The sequence below is a fragment of the Miscanthus floridulus genome, chromosome 17, assembly GCF_019320115.1.
Source record: "Miscanthus floridulus cultivar M001 chromosome 17, ASM1932011v1, whole genome shotgun sequence".
NCBI classification, from domain to species: Eukaryota; Viridiplantae; Streptophyta; class Magnoliopsida; order Poales; family Poaceae; genus Miscanthus; species Miscanthus floridulus.
The window spans coordinates 20,793,202-20,813,750 of NC_089596.1; the positions used below are offsets into that span (position 1 = coordinate 20,793,202).

The 20,549-nt window shown below is 46.9% G+C and overlaps 2 protein-coding genes and 1 long non-coding RNA gene across 3 annotated transcripts; 1 reads left to right on the forward strand and 2 right to left on the reverse strand.

Moving 5' to 3' along the window:
- Window positions 1–224: 224 nt before the first annotated feature.
- Window positions 225–862, forward strand: LOC136517364 (uncharacterized). The gene is made up of 3 exons (XR_010774264.1): window positions 225–359; window positions 446–659; window positions 732–862. It is a non-coding gene; the product is annotated as an uncharacterized lncRNA (long non-coding RNA).
- Window positions 863–4,323: 3,461 nt separating this feature from the next.
- LOC136515373 (disease resistance protein PIK6-NP-like) lies at window positions 4,324–4,950 on the reverse strand. Its single transcript, XM_066508983.1, has one exon. It carries the CDS (start codon window positions 4,948–4,950, stop codon window positions 4,324–4,326), a length of 627 nt encoding a protein of 208 aa, XP_066365080.1.
- Window positions 4,951–12,395: 7,445 nt separating this feature from the next.
- LOC136515374 (disease resistance protein RGA5-like) lies at window positions 12,396–15,442 on the reverse strand (the record flags this gene model as incomplete). The annotated part of the gene is made up of 2 exons (XM_066508984.1): window positions 12,396–14,675; window positions 15,099–15,442. Coding segments are annotated over 2 exons (2,304 nt in total), but the record flags the coding sequence as incomplete, so codon positions are not given.
- Between the last annotated feature and the right edge of the window lie 5,107 nt (window positions 15,443–20,549).

Below are 20,549 nucleotides of genomic sequence, written 5' to 3' on the forward strand. Positions count from 1 at the left end.
GGAGGACGACGAGGGCGTGCCCAGGGAGGTGGAGCCCAGGATGGAGGAGGAGCCCAGGGTGGAGGAGGAGGACGGCGACGACGAGGGCGTCGAGAGCCGACACCTCCTCCACAGGACGACGACCATGAGTTCGTAGCGGCCACGGAGGAGGATGAGGAGGAGGAGGAGACCAGGGAGGAGATAGCGGAGGCGGTGGAGGAGGCACGGAAGGAGGATGCTTCCGAGCGGGTTGAGCGCGAGGAGGATGCCGACTTGGTGGCAGAGGAAAATGGGGTGCCTACGGTTTGGATGCGAGGGTCGTCGCGCCTCCCAGACTTACCCATACAGAGACGGCCAGTGATTCGACCATCCGGAACTAAGTAAGTAATTTTTGCATGTTAACACTAATTCACAGGTTTTTAAGTTATAACAGAAACTAATATTCAATCTCAATAACTTTGTGCAGGGATTGGGAAATGGTGATCCCAGGGAGTCACTCTCGCCGAGTAAACGGGATCCTGGGTCTTCTGTGCAGGGCAAACTACCCCGGGATGGTGAGGATCGATGGTGTTGTGCAGCCCGCCATGAAGTGGTCCCACTGGCACGCCGCCAGCGATCAGACTGATCGAGCTGGCAGGTGTTATAATAGCAAGGCCGACCGGGTGATGAAAGAGCTGTGGGTACGTGTTCATCGGACTATGCTGATAATAACATCACATTAATTGTATATTACTGACTGTATTTGCTTGTAGGATTACTACACCTTGGCGGAGGGAGTACGTAGGGAGGACGCGGATGACGTGGTGAACAGAGTCTGTGTTCACCGAGTGCAGGACCTCTTCTACGAGACAAAGCTCCTGTGCAGAAGAATTTACCATGCCCGTAGAGGAAACAGAGTCACCAGAGCGCAGGCAGTGCACCTGCCCCTAACTAAGGAGCAATACTTGATGGTAAACATAAGATTACATCGTCTGTGATTAATTGCACTGAAATTGATTTATGATTTGTCATGTGCTCGTGTACGTGCAGGTGCCTCCTGCTTGGTGTGTGGGGATGGACAACTGCTGGGAGGCCATTGTGGACACGTGGTTGAGTGAGGAGTACGAGCAATATCACGCCGTACGCTCACGTTGCCGTGCGATGATGCAGGGTTCCTCGCACAAACAAGGGCCCACTACCCTCAAGGAATATGCAGCCAGATATGTACGCGGATTTCATTTCGTTGTTGCTACGCTAACTTCTGAATGCATAATATCTTATTGTTGTGCTTCTTCCTGCAGACGCGGTTCCACCCCGGCCAGGAGTGCGCCTCGTTCAAGGCATATGCCTTGGCACACAAGGGCAAGGCAAAGGACCCCGACCTCGTCTACAACCCGGAGGACCCGCCCGAGGCATACAGTAACCTGAGCGTGCACAGTCGCCTCAGCGAGTACACGGCGATGGCGAGAGAGATCCATGGGCCAGAATTTGATCCGAGCACCGCTGACCTCGAGGGTGACATCGTCATGAGGTTGGGACCAGGTAAGCCACACGGGAGGTACTATATGGGCAACAGCACCATAGACACGGCCAACACTCAGACACTCGCCCAGATTAGAGCCCGGAGCACGAGTTCGAGCCCGGCCATACGCCCACGCTCACAGCCCCAGGTGGTAGCACTCCAGGTTAGTTCTGTTGCATTCGTTGTCCATTCATTTTCTACCCGTTCTTTATTTGCATTCTAACTATGTGATAAATAATTGTAGGCCCAGATTGAAGCCCTGCAAGAGTCACAGCAGGCCTCACAGAGCCAGTTTCAGGCCCTCCAGCTATCGCACCAGGCCGAGTTGGCACAGGAGAGGGCGCGAGTGCAGGCCCAGCTTGAGGCCTTCCAGCAGTCGCAGAAGGCCTGGTACGAGTACATGGCCAGCTTTTCTCAGAGCATGGGCCAGCCTCCACCTCCTCCGCCGCCGCCGATGATACCGTTGGTGCCTCCACCTCCGCGCGACGGCACTCCTGTGAGTCACTCTTCATCTTGAAAGGCTTTTTCAGTTCAGATTGTGCTACAGTCAACACTATCATGTTAGAACCTAGAAGAGAGTAGGATACATACATGTATAAGTTAGATTATTAGTAATATTGTTCAGACCTTGAAAGGCATCATGTTAGGTTCTACATGAGTACATAGGTGTTTGCCCAATTCATGTTCAGTCTACTCGACCATGTGTGACGATATCTTGCACATAGAGGAGACCTAAACAACAACTAACTTGATATGTGTTATCTATTATATGCCTATATATTGATGTCACTGTTAACTGGTCTTTCGAAGGAATATTTGAATTTGGCATACTACCTTATGATTAATTGACAAATATGTTTATTTTCTTTTGCTCCCTCATTCCAGGGACCTTCTACAGCTGGATCGAACAACGATCAAGACTTGGACTTGTCTCCGTTTCTCGGTAGGGCTCCGACCATGTGACAGGACCATGTTTCACTTGTTTGTATGTTGAACTTAGAAGTGGGTTGAACTTTGTGGACTTTGGACATGTTGATGGTGTTTGTGGACTTTGCATTGTGCTTGTGACATTTGTTGTAGCTATATGTTGGTTATAATGAGTGGATGTGACATTTGTGGACATATATGTGATATATATTGTCTATCTGTTGGTAACTGTGATATTCTGTTATAATTGTTGTTAATTGTGGCTGGATATGCACTGAAACAAACAAAAAAAAATACTGTGGACAAGTTTTACCGAGTGTTACACTCGGTAATGGTAATGTTTACCGAGTGTTACACTCGGTAAAACAGAGAACAGAACCAAATTGGTTCTGATTCTGTTAATTTTGCCGAGTGGTGCCATTTTTTACCGAGTGCCACGACCCCACTCGGATATATGTGCCATTTTTTACCGAGTGGAACACTCGGTTAACGAGTTACATGTTTACCGAGTGTTACTGGTACACTCGGTAAACTATATTAGGGAAAAATATTTGCGGAATTGTTTTAATCATGAAAATGGTTATCTGTTTACCGAGTGCTATGTCTAACACTCGGTAAACGACGCCGTTAACGGCGAGCTTGGGGACTGACGACCGTCACGTCGTAGTTGTTTACCGAGTGCCGGCGTAGCACTCGGTAAGATTTATTCTCCGAGTGCCCCGTTAGTTGACACTCGGTAAACTAACTTTACCGAGTCGTTGTTTACCGAGTCATGTTTACCGAGTGTGGCACTCGGTAAACAATTTACCGAGTGTTTCTCCATATTTGCCGAGTGTTTATCACACTCGGTAATTAATCAGTATCCCGTAGTGAATACTTACTCCTAAGTCTGAAAATTAGTAATGCAGGAGCTCTGAAATTTAAAACTAAAAAACATGCTTAATCAGTGTTTGGTTCTGAATTGTAGTACTGTTCTATAAGTTTTCAGCGAAACATCAGTTTTATATTCAGAGCTCTCTAAATAATAAAGTTCAAACAAAAGTTCAAAAGAAAAAAACACTGTGCTATCATAAGCATAAGGAAAACTAACAAAATTAACTTTGCTTAAGAATTTGATTCCATAGTGAACTATATTAAGGAAGCATGGGGCACACATGCATATCATTTCAGGCAACTATAAATCTTAAATTAGAACAATCATCACTTATAAAGTTATACTTTTTATGTACTTTCTAAAATTGCAATCCTATGCGTGCAGGCACACTTCAGGGTAATGAGCTAGTTATCCCTAGGGGATATGTTCCATATATCAATATTCAAAGTTTGTAATCTTTGACCAATGATTTTGTTAACCATCTGTAACTTTAATAATACAAAATTGATAACATTATTAGCTTTATCAAACATATTTACTATGATTAGAGTTTATATTAGAAAAACAACATAATATAAGATAAGATAAACGAATGGTACGTATAACTTATGAGACCATGTAAGTCAAACCATGCCTTATAAACTGGGACAGGGGAGGAATAACTTCTATGATCAATAGGGGCCGGGAGGTCAAAACATTGTATATGTAAAACTTGCAGGATAGGATAGATGACATGCTAATACTTACTCCTAAGTCTGAAAATTAGTAGTTCTCGAGCTCTCAAAAATTAAAATAAATTAAAAACATGCTTAATCACATAGTAAACATTAGGTCTATCAGATGAGCTGTTTTCTAGCGTACCTTTTATTTTGAAGGAAATCAGATATCTTTTTGATAAGATGTTGCATATCTCCGGAGTATTCCTGCCCGCTAATGTCACGAAGAATAGTTCTCAACACTTCCACTATGTGAGGAGTTCGTGACACTGTTACAAAAAGCATAACAGTCAAATTTATCCTTAGGTGACTCGTACACTTGATTCTTAAGGGTTTGTTTTGCCTAGTCCTCCAAATCCAACAATGGAGACCACCTTCGCCTGATGTTGAGATGAAGATCCATCTTCTGTCAACAAGTCGATTAACTCATTCTTTTGTTCATCAATGCCCACAAGCTCCGACGCATCCTTAAAGATAGCCAGAGCCCGAATATCAACTATCTCATGTGAATCCTTGGTGCTCGTCACACCAATCCTGTATCTGTGGTTCCTGTCCCCCACCTCCTTGATCTGTGTTTTGAATTCTTGTATCGCCTCGGAGATCCATCGGTGTGCCTTCATCTTGTCTAGTAGCTCCTTGCACTTCTTTATTAGACTCTTCTTCTTAGGAGATTTATTATCAACAATACAAATCATAAATTCATCGAGGCTGTCTTCAATGTCGTATGACATCTCGCGTACATCTGTCATCCAAATCTTGTCTTGGTTGTTAGGATTCTCTTCCTCTGATGTCTTCTCGAGGAAGGCATGCATGTAATTAAGCTCATCAGCGAGGGACTTGATCTCCTTGCGCACGTCTTTCATGTTCTTGAACTCGTCACCAAGTAATGTTGCGAGCTTTACAGTGACAGCCTTCAGTGCACCTGTTGCTGCGCTCATCAAAAACCCTTCCATTCCTTTATTGCACTCTCCCTCACAGCCTCCGCCCTGGTGTTTTGAACAACAAGGTTGTTAGAATCGCACGATACTACAGGATCGAACCGAAGCCCAACGACACAAAATCGCAGTTCTCGTCGGGTTTTGGTAGAATCGCACACGGAACAGATCCTAGCTAGCATGGTCAAAGTCGCACTCGTACTCGCACCTGGATCGCGGTTTTGTAGGATGCTGAGACCTTCGACACCGAAGGCGTTCACGAGCGCGCACGATGGCCTCCCGCAGTCGGTGCGGGCGGATGGATGGCTGTGGCACGGACGAGCACCGGCGAGACCTCGGCAAGCGCCGCGCGGAGGAGGGGAGATGGGCAAGCAAGTGCGACTGTGCGAACTGGATGTGCGTCTGAGGGAGGGGAAAGGCAAACGCGTGTTTGACGCGGCGTCGTATGCGAGTCTTCTTCACTCTCCATCGCGGAGAGGGGTGTTTCCAAAGAGCCGTGTCAGGACTGAGGAGCTGTACTCGGAAATCTCGTGCCGCCCGCGGAAGGGGACAAGGCCGGCAGCGATGGCATCGAGGCTTGTTGCTTCGACAAGCGATGGCATCGAGGCCTGCTCCTGCAGCCCTAAATATCGAGGACTGAACCCAAGATGAAGGGCACAGAAGCGCACGGCGTCGGATTCAGGAGCCTGCACCGCACGACGGCGTCTGGCTCCCTCACATACAATCGGTGAGCGTAGATGGATATGGTAGCTGTGCCACCGACCTCGGGTCCTCGGCAAGCGCCACGCGGGGCAGAGGAGATGGCCGCAAGTGCTAGGAAAGCCATGAAATCATCATGGTACAAATTATTATTACACGCCGAGTTCAATCAAATCAATTTTTCTTCCAAGAACACGACTTATTATGATTAAGAAGAAGTGAGAGTGCCAAAAGAATGACTTACATGACGCACTGTGGGAGAACCCATAGCACAACACATGAACCACACAGAGATAGTGGTTAAGAACAAAGTACACAAAAGAAAGAAATGCAGTAGCGAGAGGACCCTCCGCCACAACCTAACCCATTGGACCTGCAAGGAAACAACAACGCAAAAGATTGCCAGCAGGGGAGATGAAGCCACGGTGGCAAAGCATCCCACCGAGAAGAGACGACTACTGCAGCGAAGTATTCGCCCGAACAAGATCAACCTGCAGCACAACGGCAAAGCATCCGCCAGAGACCACGCGACAAAGTATCCACAAGAGGGGAGCGACTTCAGCGACAAAGTATAGGCCCGGGTGAAAGCTCTAGTTTGGTTTTGGTAAATTGATAAAACCCTAAGTGCTAACCTAGTTTATCAAGTGATCATGAGATAGGTAGCACATTCCAAGTGGTGAAGCAAATGAAGATCATGACATGATGATGGTGATGACATGGTGATGATCAAGTGCTTGGACTTGAAAAGAAGAAAGAGAAAAACAAAAGGCTCAATGCAAAGATATAAATGGTAGGAGCCATTTTGTTTTGGTGATCAAGACACTTAGCGAGTGTGATCACATTTAGGATCGATAGCCGTACTATTAAGAGAGGTGAAACTCGTATCGGAATGTGGTTATCAAAGTGCCACTAGATGCTCTAACTCATTGCATATGCATTTAGGATCTAGTGGAGTGCTAACACCCTTGAAAATATTTGTGAAAATATGCTAACACATATGCACAAGGTGATACACTTGGTGGTTGGCACATTTGAGCAAGGGTTAGGAAATTCACTGGCAGAGTGTCCGCCCATAGAGTGTGGACAATCCGACGGTGCCACCAACGCCCTATACAGAAAAGACGGAGGTCACTGTAAGTGACCGGACGCTGGCCTCGCTTGGACCAGCGCGTCCGGTCAGTAGAAGCTGCAAAGACACTTGCGTCGGTCTCTGACCGGACACTGGGTCACTTAGTGACCGGACGCTGGAGGGGTGCGTCCGGTCCTACTGATGTGGCAGCGCACAGGGAAGACGCCGTGTGACCGGACGCTGGGTGTGTCCGGTCGAGCATGACCGGACGCGTCTGGTCGTGATTTCTCTCTTCTGGATGCTTACTGGAAACGACAGGACGCTGAGGTCCAGCGTCCGGTCACTTCGCAGCAGCGCATCCGGTCATCACTTAACCGTTGGGATCAGGCGCTCAGTATTTGAAGAGAGGTGACACGTGGCGTGCATCGCGCGACCGGACGCTGAGGTCCAGCGTCCAGTCAATCTGACCGGTGCGTCCGGTCGACCCGTGTTCAGTGTAGTGAGGAGCCCAACGGCTCTATTTCGTGGGGGGCTTCTATTTAAGCCCCATGGCCGGCTCAAGCTCACTCTCTTGGCCAGTTGCATTGACATAGCAACCTTGTGAGCTTAGCCAAAGCCCTCCCATTTATCTCCATTATTGATTCATCATCTTTGTGAGATTGGGAGAGAATCCAAGTGCATTGCTTGAGTGTTTGCATCTAGAGGCACTTGGTGTTCATGTTTCGCTGCGGGATTCGCTTGTTATTCTTGGTGGTTGCCGCCACCTAGACGGCTTGGAGCAACGAGGATCGTCGAGCGGAGGTTGGTGATTGTCTCTGGCTCCGATCGTGGTGATTGTGAGGGGTTCTTGACATTTCCCCAGCGGAGAGACAAAAGGTACTCTAGTGGATTGCTCGTGGCTTGTGTGATCCTCATCTTGTGTTGGTTGTGCGGCACCCTATTGAGGGTTTGGCGTGTGATGCCAATTAACGCGTGAACCTCCAAGTGAGTGAATCGCCACAACGAGGACTAGCTTGCCGACAAGCAAGTGAACCTCGGTAAAAAATCATTGTGTTCATCATTTGATTCCGAGGTGATTGGTCTTCATTGATATTGATTCTTGTGATTGATTGGTTCACTCCTCGACACAGCGGTATAATTATCTTGCTCTCTCTCTCTTTACATTACCGCAAACTAGTTATCAAGCTCTTTAGTGTAGCTAGTTGTGAGAGCTTGTTAGTTTGGTTAGTGTGGCTCTTTAGTTAGTCTCTGAGAGCACACTAACTTAGTGTAGTGCCATAGCTATTGTGTGGTTAGAGACAATAGAAAATAAAATTATGGTAGGTGGCTTGCATTTTTAGTAGGCTAGCGTAACACTTGCTTCGCCTCATAATTGTCTAACCGTTTTCTTAAGTGTTGTTGTAGAATTTTTTAATAGGCTATTCACCCCCCCCTCTAGCCATTAGGACCTTTCACCTGGCCAATGGCGGCAAAGCATCCGCCAAAGAGAGCACAAGCAGACAAGTATCCACTACGAAGAACCAGACGACTGAGCCAACACCAAACATACGACCTGGACAAACCAAAGCGAAGATAAAGTTGAAGCACACGCAGTCACAACTCGATTAGGAGCAACTTTGGCTAGAGGAGTGAGACGGCGGCAGAAGTGCTCCAACGAAGTCTATAAGAAGGGTATGACATCCATAGATGCCAACAACGTTGAGCGAAGAGCATGAGGACTTTCGTCCTAGAACTGCTCCCAACGACTCGCGCGATGAACAGAAATTTGATGACGCCTTCAAGAAGGTAAATGACATATGTTGTACCACCACCAGCGGCCCGAAGCAAGAATTCGGGCAGAGTTTTCACCCAAAATCTGTCCGAGTATAGCTGCTGGGGCATCCCGCACTGCGGAGGCAGGGGCAGATCCTCCAACGCCCGTAGGTCCTGCCCACCATGCACGCCAACTATGGCCAGCGCTGGTAGGCTAGGATCTGGCCATGGCCTGACCGCCAACCACCTGTAGGCGCCGCCTCCCAGGCCACCCCTAGGGTGCAGATGAGGCCCATCCCAGCCAGGATAGGCCACCGGCCGCCTAGACATGGCCGCTGTGGACACCCTGGCCGTGGCCGCTGCTGGCACCTCGGCCACCAAATCCAGCTGTCGCTGGCACCAATGCAGCCCCACGAGCGAGGCTGGCCAGCCGCAGGCACAACCGTCCGCCTAGTGCACTGGGCACCGTGGGCTAGCACCATCCACGCCAGGGCTAGGCAGGCGATGGCCCTGGCCGACAAACCGGTCGGCGTGGGCAGCACACAGCCAATCCAGGCTACCGCCGCCCTTGGCCCCAGGCAGCCATGGGTGACCCCAAAAAGGCATAGGCCGCCGGCTCTAGTCCGGATCTAGTCGTCCACCGCGTGAAGCCCAGGGGATGTTGGAAGAAGGGCCGGACGAAGCTGCATCACCACGCGGGACAAAGAAGGGCTGCAGGAAGGTGCAGGCGCTAGATCCGCCTCGAGGGTGCCCGGATCCACCCGGCAGGTCGCACTTCCTCGCCGAAGATGAAATTGGGGGGCCAGAGTTGAAGGGGGGTGAAGGAATGAGGGGGAGGGAGGAAGGCTGTGGCCACACCCTTTTTTCGGGGCCACCACGGGCAGGCGCTGCCACACGCCGTATGATAGTGACGGCGGCCAGAGGGAAGCTAGGGTCTAGGACCCTAGGGTGCCGGTGATGTCGCCCCCGAGTCGCTTGTTGGCGGCGCTCGGGGCAAGGGAGTGTGTGATTTCACTAATAGGAATATCCACTTCTATGACAAACATCTTTCTTTATTGGGAAAATTTGTTAATCAAATCAAATTCAAATTGCAAGTGTCGATTTTCTAGCCGATGAAAACTTGTCCTTTCTTTATTGGAATGGAAATCCTTGTCATTTATTTTGCTGGCGCTATTGTTGTGTCTAGGGCAATTTGCTTAGCACGCCAAGCCTTTACGTACTTCACATCATACTTAACGAATCCATATATGGACTGTTGTAAAGAAGACACCGAAATGTCGTTATTGCCATCAACGAGCCCCAATATACTACGGACAAGGTAACGTGCAGTGAGCTGCTGATGATTTTCCTTCCCCCTATTTGTTAGGCAAGTGTGGGGTTCGATAACTTTAATTATCCTCCACTTGCCATCACTCTGTCTCTTTCATGCATTTAACCTTCACATACAACCGTTTTTGCATATCACGTGGTACCTCAACTCCTGGTCCGAATGAGTGACGATGTACGGCCTATGGTGATACACAACATAGTCCTGAAGGAAGAGCTTCATCTCTGACATTGTATTGAATATCATCCCCTTCCTAAGGATTTCTTTCTCATGGTCATACAATGATTTTCTACACATCTGGAGACCAGTGTCACAAACTGCCATATCTATCATGCTGACATCCCTATAGTTCGGAACGCCCCTGAAAGGTACGTTCATCGACCTTAGTTGCTCAAGCTTAGTTGCTGTGTAAGGTGGTGGTGGAACATACTGCTGCGCTTCGCTAATTCTACCCCATAAATCATAGGGGGTATCATCTGTTGGCAAATCTGTGACTAGTCTACCCTTAGCCTAGATAGCATGCAAAACCTAAGTTGGTACTGGTAATGGCATACCATGAATAGGTACTGGCATGGCATCAACCGGTGTGGGCATAGCATTTCTATCTCCCTGTTCATCATCTGAATCGTTCGAATCACAGCTAACTACATCACTGATCCTGTCCTCCTCCTCCTGCTCATCCTCTTCCTGTTCGAACTCGTTCACATCGAAGTCATTGCTTATATAGCCTAGTTGACTTGAATGAAACTGCTCCTGCGTCAACTGACCGTCCAAATCCTTGTTACCCTGAGTTGCTTCCCCTTCGACCCCAAAATCTTGCTCATTGCCTCCAACATCGTCAATGGACGGCCCGTCCAGGACACCCTGCGTCCTATACCCATTCTCCACCACCACCTCAGTCATGGGCACGTTGGAACCTTGGAGCACCCTAGTGTAGCGGGACCAGTGAGCAGGGTCGCTCAAGGGCATCAGGACATAGTATGCCCTAGTCTTCCCAGTATTAAACCTCCCCTTCAGTATGAAATCACCGCCAAACTTTGCATTCAATCGGACACAAAGGTTGTTGAAATTAGAAGGTTCATCAAACCATTCCAATTCTTCTTCCATATCCTCAAACATACCATCTTCTCTCCTAACACTTCAAACGTAAAAAACTCTAACACAACAATCCATCTACAAAAGCATTTCCAGAAACTTCATCAAGTTGTCGAAATCGTCGTACGTACTATCCATAGTAATATTAATACCTATTCTAACTATAACTATACTAACTAATCTAATATTAACATCTATAGAAGACTAACTACAATAACTAATTATACTAAATACAATGTATAACTAGACTCACTAACTGTACTAACTAAACTAACTAACTTTACTAATTATACTAACTTACTATATTGCCTATACTAACTAACTTTACTAACTATACTAACTTTACTTATTGTACTAACTTACTATACTAACAATGTCGATTCAATCAACAAATACACTAGGAGAGTAGTTCGCGGCAGCGGCACTAGTCCTCGCGGCGGCGGCGGCGCTCGTCCTCGCGGCAACAGCGTGCCCTCGACCTCGCGGCGGTGGCACGCTAGACCGGGCCGGGAGGCGCGGGCGCTGGCCTCGGCGGTGGCGGCGGCAGTCGCGGACGAAGCAATGATGGCGGTGGTGGGCGTGGCGGGTAGCCGCCGTGCGTGGCCGGAGGGCACGGCGGGCGGCCGGCGGGCGTGGGCGGGGGGCGCGGGCGGGCGCGGTGGCTGTGTGCGGGCAGGCGGCAGGGCGCGGCAGGCGGCAGGGCGGTGACGTGGCGCGGCGGGACTGAGCCACGGGCCTATATTAGGCTCTACCGCGCCCTGGACGGTGGCGCGCCACTGCTGTGCCTTGATGCGTGGCGCGGCAGAGCTGGCCACGTCACCGGTCAGGGGCCCTGGTCGCTGCCATGTACGCAGCCTCGCCGCGCCCCCATGCTTGGCGCGGTAGCGTTAAATCGCCGCGCCGTGCGAATAGGCGCGGCCAAAAGTGTTAGATTTGAAGAAAAAAATAGTGTTAGTTTTAAAATTAGTTTTAAAAATGTGTTAAAAATAAAAAAATCTCCTCGGACAAGAAGGTGTTGACTGTTGAGGAGGTTGCACGGTGCACCGCACGACAGCCTCCCGCACAATCCGTGAGCGCGGATGGATGATGGCTGTGGCCTGTGGCACGGAGCAACGGACAATCGCCGCGCGGGGCCGAGGAGATGGGGGCCAAGTGGCAGGAAAGCCATGAAATCATCGTGGTACAAATTACACGCCGAGGTCAATCTAATTCAAAATGCAAGTGTCGATTTTGCCGGATTAAATAATCTTGTGCTTTCTTTATTGGAATGGAAATCCTTGTCAATTTATTTGGCTGCCGCTATTGTTGTGGGTCTCTACTAGGCGGCCCGTTCTCGATGATATGATGAATTTGACCGCCGCGTCCGTCCGGTGCTCATCAAGGGAGCCCCGCATGCACCTGCCGAGGATAGTGACCAACATCCGTGCTCGTTGGACGTGCGTGGCAGCAGACGGCGTGATCGAGATGGTGGACTACAACAAGTGCACACAGCATTTTGTTGTGTTCATCGACACTTCATAAATCTGGCATCAGAAACTTCGATCACAACACGTACACTCGTCAATGCTGGACGGACGGGGTGCATGCTTACACAAAATATATAAATCTGCCACTCTAGGTGTCATATCCGCTCCGTGACAAATTACTATAAAAAATAATACTTATGTCGACAATCATTCGGGTTGGCTGATAAAACATAAATTAAATAACAATAACATGAACCACGTATAAACAACATTACCAATAAATCAGTTATTATGCAGAAGAGTGCGAAACGCCTTGTCCGTCCTGGCGTTTCGTAGCACGCATTTCTGCTTTGTTGTCCTTACCACCAGGGTAAATTAGTTATGATGTAGCTTGGGATGGTTGGGATGGGAGCTGGCCGCTTTCTCCAGGGCAACCCACGCGGGGTCGTCGGGATCATGATATTTCCTGAAGTAATAACGTCCTACGAGAGCAAGACAAGGTAGATGCTGGATGCCAAAATCAAACTCTCCATTGGTGAGAGACCCTGTTATGTCACTGTTGAATGAGAGAAACAATTGTTGTAGCTTTGGCATGGCTCCACCTTCGAACAACAACCCAAATGCACAGGAGTTTGAACCGACTAGGAACCTTCTCAAGGATGGGAATCCATGTGTGCCGCTGATCTTGACCCGTTGTGTTCCTTGAGAGGAGGACGATCTGTCAGCAACTTCGATCATTACCGTGAGATAGAGGATGGAAAGAGCGTTCAAACTCCCGAGCAAACCAAAGTCTGCCATCCCGAGTTGCTCAACACAGAGAGTCAAATCCTGGAGGTTATCAAGTGAACAGATCCATCTAGGAACCCTTGGGACCATAATCGGACAGATTTGAAGTATCTTGAGGCCATGCGGAGTGGGGCTCCATGGCTCCATCACCAATTTCATATGGTCTTCGTGGCAGCAGTCTATAACCAAAGAATTTAGGCATCCCATACCAAGTGTACACAGAGATGACACCAAATCTTCGCTCACCTCATCATCAAACCATATCTCTAGTATCCGTAGATTTCTTAACTGACGAAGCTCCTGTGCAAAGCTAGGTGACTGATAGCGGACACTGATGTACCCCACCAACTGCTGCATTGCTTGCATGTTCTTCCCAAATCCATCTGGCAGCCGCACATAAGAATCACATAATAGAGTGACCAACCGTGAAAGGCGGCCAACACTGGATGGCAGCTCTTTTATAGAATTACCCCTTATATCTAGTGTTTGTAAATATTGTAGCTGTCCAGTTTCTTCAGGAAGCTCGACTATCTTTGTTCGACGTAGGCTCAAGTACCTCAGAGCAAATAATCCACCCAGATGTGCCAAATGGTGGGCTTGAAGTCCCATACAGTCTTCTAAATCCAAAACACGCAAATGCTTGAACTTCTGCAGAGAAGGGAGGCTATCAAGACTTCCAGGGAACACCACAACTGAACGGACATGATAATATATTATTTTCTCCCGTGAGCCTACTATGGCATCACTGACCTCATTCCTGTCCTGTAGAGAGAGCCGTCGAATCTTCCTATGTGGATCAACTCTTATGTTAGGAAGGCCAAACAGAGTTACAAAATTCTCTTCCACAGCCTTGGACAGAATGAACTCAAGAATTGTGTCATGGACCTGACAGCAAATCACATCAAAAGAACCTGAATCCACTGGCTGAATCAAGCTTCTGTTTATGAGCTCGTTGAAACACCTATCCCCAATCTCATATTGGGTGAACCCATGCTCTTCATTAACGAATCCCTCAGCAATCCATCGCAGTATCAATCGATCTTTTCCAATCATAAAATCTTCTGGGAATATACTTAGATACAGAAGACAACTTCTTAGGTGGGGAGGAAGGTCAAAATAACTCAGTGACAATATTTGTATCATTCTATTGACATCCGAGTGCCTTTCAAGTGCATGACCAAATGAACATTGAACTTTGTTCCATTCATCTACAGTTGGTGCTTTCCCTGCCAACAAGCCAGCTATTGCTATAATTGCCAAAGGCAAACCATCACATTTTTTCAAGATGTCATCACAAACTTCAGAGAGGTCTGATGGGCATCCCTCTTCTGAACCAAATATTCTCTTCAGGAACAACTCTCTCGAGTTCTCGGGATTAAGAGGACATAATTTATATATGTGACCCCGACGTAAAGTGCAGCAAGATTGAGCTACTTCAATTTTACGTGTGGTTATGATGATTCTGCTGGCACAACTATTTTTTATAAAAGCATTCTGAATGGCTTCCCATGATTCGGAATCCCATAAATCATCCACAACAATGAGGTACCTGCCAAATTAGTTAGTGAAGTCTTTTAGTAAGGACTAAAATAATTTTTTTAATACAAATCAAATAATAGAAATGTGTTTTTTTGAGTTGGACCAAATCTCAAATTCATAGCGTAAGGTGAATGTTTAGTTAAAACCTAGGTTTTCTTCCATTCAGGGACAAATACTAATAAAAATGAAATCATATACTGGTTAGTCACCACTACAACTATCCCCTAGTAGTAGGGCCAAAACCAACCACATGCACCACAGGCTGGTGCCACATGCCACATGATAGAAAATTAGAAATAGATGGCATGCCCATACTTACTCCTAAGTCTAAAAATTAGTAGTTCTGGAGCTCCAAAAATATAAAACAAATTAAAAATATGCTTAATCATATAGTGAACGAAGGGTCTATCGGAGGAGCTGTTTTCTATCATACCTTTTATCTTGAAGGAAATCCGATATCTTTCTGATAAGATGCTGCATATCTCCGGTGTACTCCAGCCCGCTAATGTCACGGAGAATAGTTTTCAACACTTCCATCATGTTAGGAGCTCGTGATACTGTCACAAAAGCCTTACAGTCAAATTTATGCTTAACTGACTCATACACTTGATTGGCAAGTGTTGTCTTCCCTAGTCCACCAAGTCCAACAATGGCGACCACCTTCACCTGATGCTGAGATAAAGATCCATCTTCTATCAACAAGTTGATCAACTCATTCTTTTGTTCATCAATGGCCACAAGCTCTGATGCATCCTTAAAAAGATAGCCTGAGCCCGAATATCAATCATCTCATGTGAATCCTTGGTGGTCGTCACACCAGTCCTATATCTGTGATTCCTATCTCCCACCTCCTTGATCTGTGTCTTGAAATCTTGTATCGCCTTGGAGATCCGTTTATGTGCCTTAATCTTATCCCGCAACTTCATACACTTCTTCATTAGGCTCTTCTTCTTAGCAGATTTGTCATCATCAATACAAATCATAAAGTCATCGAGACTGTCCTCGATGTCGTATGACATCTCCCGCACATCTGTCATCCAAATCTTGTCTTGGTTGTCAGGATTCTCCTCCTCTGACATCTTCTCGAGGAAGGCATGCATGTAATTAAGTTCATCAGAGAGAGAGTTGATCACCTTGTGCACGTCTTTCATGTTCTTCAACTCATCACCAAGCAAAGTTGCCAGCTTCACAGTGACAACCTTCAGTGCCCCCGTTGCTGCGCTCACCAGAAAACCTTCCATCTTTGATTTTGATTGCTCTATCCCTCCCGGGCCCTAGTGTGTTGAACAACAGCATGGTTGTCAAAATCGCACAATACTAATATGATCGAACCGAAGCCGAACGATACAGAATCACACTACTGATTGAGTTTTGGTAGAATCACACATGGAATAGATCCTAGCTAGAATGATCAGAGTCGCATATGGAACAGATCGCGGCTGAGACTTGTTGACCTAAATCAAATATTAGAATTACATACTTTTATGGGTCCTCAAAGTTAGTCACAGAACTCGATAATTAACTATAATAACATATGGATAGTTTGAAAATTAAGATTATAATGTATTTACGAGTAAATATTTTTGTGCTTTACATAGGAGAAAAAAATATATCAAAGGTCTATTTTAATTTGATACAGGCTTAATAGAACATTATCGTATTATTAGTGACATTAACTTTTGTCATGAATGTCATGATCATAATAAGTTATGGTTTTAAAATTTTATAAAAAGATAAAACATAAACAGATAAGTAACATTCACGTTCTCATTTCCTATGAATACTCGTATCTTATTTTCTCCGGTTGCAATACACGAGCATATTTATTATATTATAAAAGAGAAGTGATCCTTTGGTTTGTCTTTTTTCTTTTTTCTTTCTATAAAGTGTCCCCTGCCCTTTGTGAACCGTATATATGTGACCTGAATTAACAATTCGTGCTTATATGTGTGTTAGAACAACTCGCGTTCAGCAACGATATGAAGTCCGATTCTAATAGGTATTGGCTTTCGTTGCAACGTACATACACGTTTGCTAGTACATATAAAGTTGGTTATATAATGTCTCCTATGATTAGAGCCTGCGTAAAAGCATGGCTTAACACTTAACAGACTTGTTATGCACATGGTATATACTACATCGGATCGATTTTTGATAGAATCATATCAAACTTGGATCGCAAAACAGATCCTAGCTACCAAATAAACGTCGATCAGAATCGCACCTGGATCGTGAGCTCGTAGGATCCTGAAAGAAACCTCGGCCACCGAAGGCGTTGACGACGTCTGCCTAGCAGTCAATGAAGGAACAAGCGCTGCCGACCTCTCAGCGGACAGGGCAGCAGGGGATGATGATATGGGCGAACGTGGGAGCGCAAGGACGGACGGGCGGCTGGGTCCTGGTGAGCGCAAGGGCAGGGGATGATGCAGGTCTGGGAGAGCACGGACGAGCGCAATGCTGCTGGTCGCCTGGGCTGCTGGCCGACCTCGGGCTGCTGGGCGTGCGCGTTGCTCTGCATCTGAGAGAGTGGGGAAAGGGAAAGGCAAAACGCGTCGACGCGGAGTCGTCGCCAAGTCTTCTCGTTCTTGATTTTTCCCCCTTTTTTTGACGGGAGCGCGGCGGCCTGTAGCACCGAGAAACTTCGGGGTGAAGTGGGAACAGATGGGGGTGGGTGGAGTACGTTAGTAGCAGTTTTTTTTTTTTTTTGCGCTCTTTTTTTTTTTGACAAAATTAAGGTCTTCTTGGACGAAGTGAGTGCCTGCACGGCCGGGCCCAACGTTTGTTCTGTGGAAACATGGCGTTGCTAGCCACTACTCACTCCGTTCGTTAAAAAAAAAAGTTTAGTAGAGTTCTAACTCCAGTCAAAAACAACTTTAATTATATCTTCTTCGAAGAAACGGTTTTTTCTGGCTCCAACTTCACTGTTTAAAAAACGTTTACAAAACATTTTCTCCGGGTGGTTGAAACAGATGAAATATCTAATATACCCACATATTTTTTCTTTTTTCTTCCTTCATTTTTTTTCTCTTTATTTTTCTCCCCCCCCCCCCCCCCCTCTCTCTTCTCTCTACACCCTATCCTAATTTCGCTCTTCCTCACGACACGAACCGCAAACACGTCCTCTCTTTGGCCCTTCTTCACGCACTCACATGCATCCTCTCTTCCTCGCTGCCACCTGTCCTCCGGCCCAACCCAACGGCTCAGGCCCGGCCTGGCCCTTGATGGCGGCGCCCGTCCGCAACCGGCCCGTGCCACCCCTCCCCTCGCGCACCCCCTCCATGCCCCTCCCAAGCCATGCCACCTGCCTCCCTTCCCCACCGTCGCCACCACTGGTGGCCCCTCGCCATCCGCGCCACATGGATCCTGTGCAAGTTGCGAGAGAGCCGTAGCGTGGGAGGAGAAGGGCACCATGTGGGCCAGCGGCTTCGGCATCCATCAAGCGAATGAGTTGGTTGAAGCTGTATTTTTCAGCTCCACCACCTCGCGCGGGCCTCTTCAACGTGATTTCAAGGGATTCCTCAGTGAACCTCTTTTGTGCTGCCCGTTTGGTAGATGGAGTCAAAAAATTGCTTTGGGCACTAGTAGAGAACAGACATTTGATCCTCGGCCAAAATGGGCTCTAGTCCCGGCATTTTTTGTGCCCGGGACTAGAGATACCTTTAGTCCCGGTTGGTGGCTATAACCGGGACTAAAGGTCCCTCCCAACGGCTACTGCGCCAGACAGAGGTGGCAGGGACCTTTAGTCCCGGTTGGAGCCACCAACCGGGACTAAAGATAGACTTTTACTCCCGGTTGGTGGCTCCAACCGGGACTAAAGGTCCCTGCCACCTCTGTCTGGCGCAATAGCTGTTGGGAGGGACCTTTAGTCCCGGTTGGAGCCACCAACCGGGACTAAAGGTCCCCCCTTTATATCCCGGCCGTCTCCTTCTTCCTCCCCGAGCCCGAGCTCAGCACATTTTGAAGCTCACTGCACTAGTGTTCTTGCTTCCTCCCTCTATTGTTCATCCATCCATTCTTCGATTCCTCCATCGATTTCTTCGATTCCTCCGTCGATTCTTCAGTTGTAAAGGTTACCAATCTCATACTCTCATTTTTCACCATTGTCTTATCTCATTTTGTTCACTATATATATATGGTTCTTTATTGTGTTTTTTTTATTTGTAAGCAATTTGAGCTCAAAATCACTTCAAGCTTGCATATTTACATGAACGAAGGTTAAAGTAGCTAGTTGAACTTGCAGACCGTGTTCATCTCGGCGAGCATGTTCTCTGCCGAGCGGTAACGGACGTCAAGGAGGAGCCTTGATTCTACGAGGGAGAGCGGCAATGGTCGTGGAAGATCATGTTCCCTTCCTCGTAGAATCGGAGCTCTTCCGTGGCCAAGTACGGTGCCGTCCGGTGGAGAAATGCTCGCCGAGATGATCACGTAAGCAAGGTCAACTAGTACGGATGGTTATTTATTCACACGTCCCGATATCGTCGTAGTAGTCTGTCAATCACCATACCCAAACGTAGTATATATATAAATATAAACGATAATCGATTGGTATGTGTGTACACTCCCATTCTTCTGTTAATTTGCGGAAATATCATGTGAATTACTTACCTGCCGCATTAAAAGACGAGAACACAATGACCATGGCCACGGCCATGAAAAATGCCAACGACACAACACTAGCAACTTTCTCGGCAAGCAGAGTAGTGTTAAACGCTCTGGAAACCTTTAAACTTCAAGCTTGCATATTTACATGAAGGAAGGTTAAAGTAGCTATTAAAAACTAGTATTCACTGTTCATTTGTAGCATGCATAGCACACTTCATTGTTTAGAGATATAGAGAATTTTAGAGTTTTTTTAATTTTATTTGTTTATAAAATGAGAAATTTATAGTGTATTAAAAAATGAGTATAGAGAGTAGATGGCAACTGCTTCCGGGTCCTCGGCCTCTTATGGGTTTCCAAAGCGACTTAGGCCGGGCCTCCCACTCATTGCATGCGACAAGTGTTGTGATGAGACGAAGATTGTGATGGAGTACCGAGTGAAGAAGGAGGGTCCCAACAAGGGTCGCATTTTCTACAAGTGTCCGGATCGTAATGTGAGTTATTTTATCGTATTTAATGACTATGGTTAGTTTATACCTATTTCCATGATGGTTGTGATTAAAGTTCTAATTTTCTGTTTTAATTTCAGTGGGATGGCACTAGATGTTCATGCTTCTACTGGGAGGAAGAGTATGTTGAACTCGTGCAAAAATATCTTGCACAACAGGCAGATATGGCAGCTAATGAGGCAGTGATCCAGCCGAAGAAGCCCAAAGATGTTGAACAAACGGAGGATCTGTCTGTTTTAGTTGGGATTGATCGCGAAATCCTTGTGCTGCTGAAGTGCATTTTAGCTTTAGTGTTTTTAGTGGTAGTTGGGATTGTCTACATTGTAGCGATGATTTCTTAAATTTATAGCTTTTGTGGTGGTATGCATGTTGTATAATTAACTAATTATGTACTAGGTTTTAATACGGTATTTATGTCATGTAATGCAGATGAGTCGGCATTGGATGTACAATGCTGATCGTCGCTCCCAAGAGTTCATGGATGGCGTGCATTCTTTGTTACGTGCGGCCGAGGCAAACAAACGCGATGGTTTCATGTGCTGCCCATGTGCCGTATGTAAGAATATGGTGGAATATCCTTGCTCAAGGACTCTTCATTCACACTTGTTCAAGTCGGGTTTCATGCTAAACTATATTTGTTGGACGAAGCACGGAGAAACCGGCGTTGTAATGGAAGAAGGTGAAGAAGAACAATGGGACGACAATGATATTATTCCCGATGGTGCGTGCTTCAATGATACTGCAATGGGAGAAGCTGAAGAAGAGGTAGCTGCAGA

Bases quoted from the DNA above. Each gene is read 5' to 3' on its own strand.
- LOC136515373 (XM_066508983.1), bottom strand. From the start codon at position 4,950: ATGGAAGGGTTTTTGATGAGCGCAGCAACAGGTGCACTGAAGGCTGTC.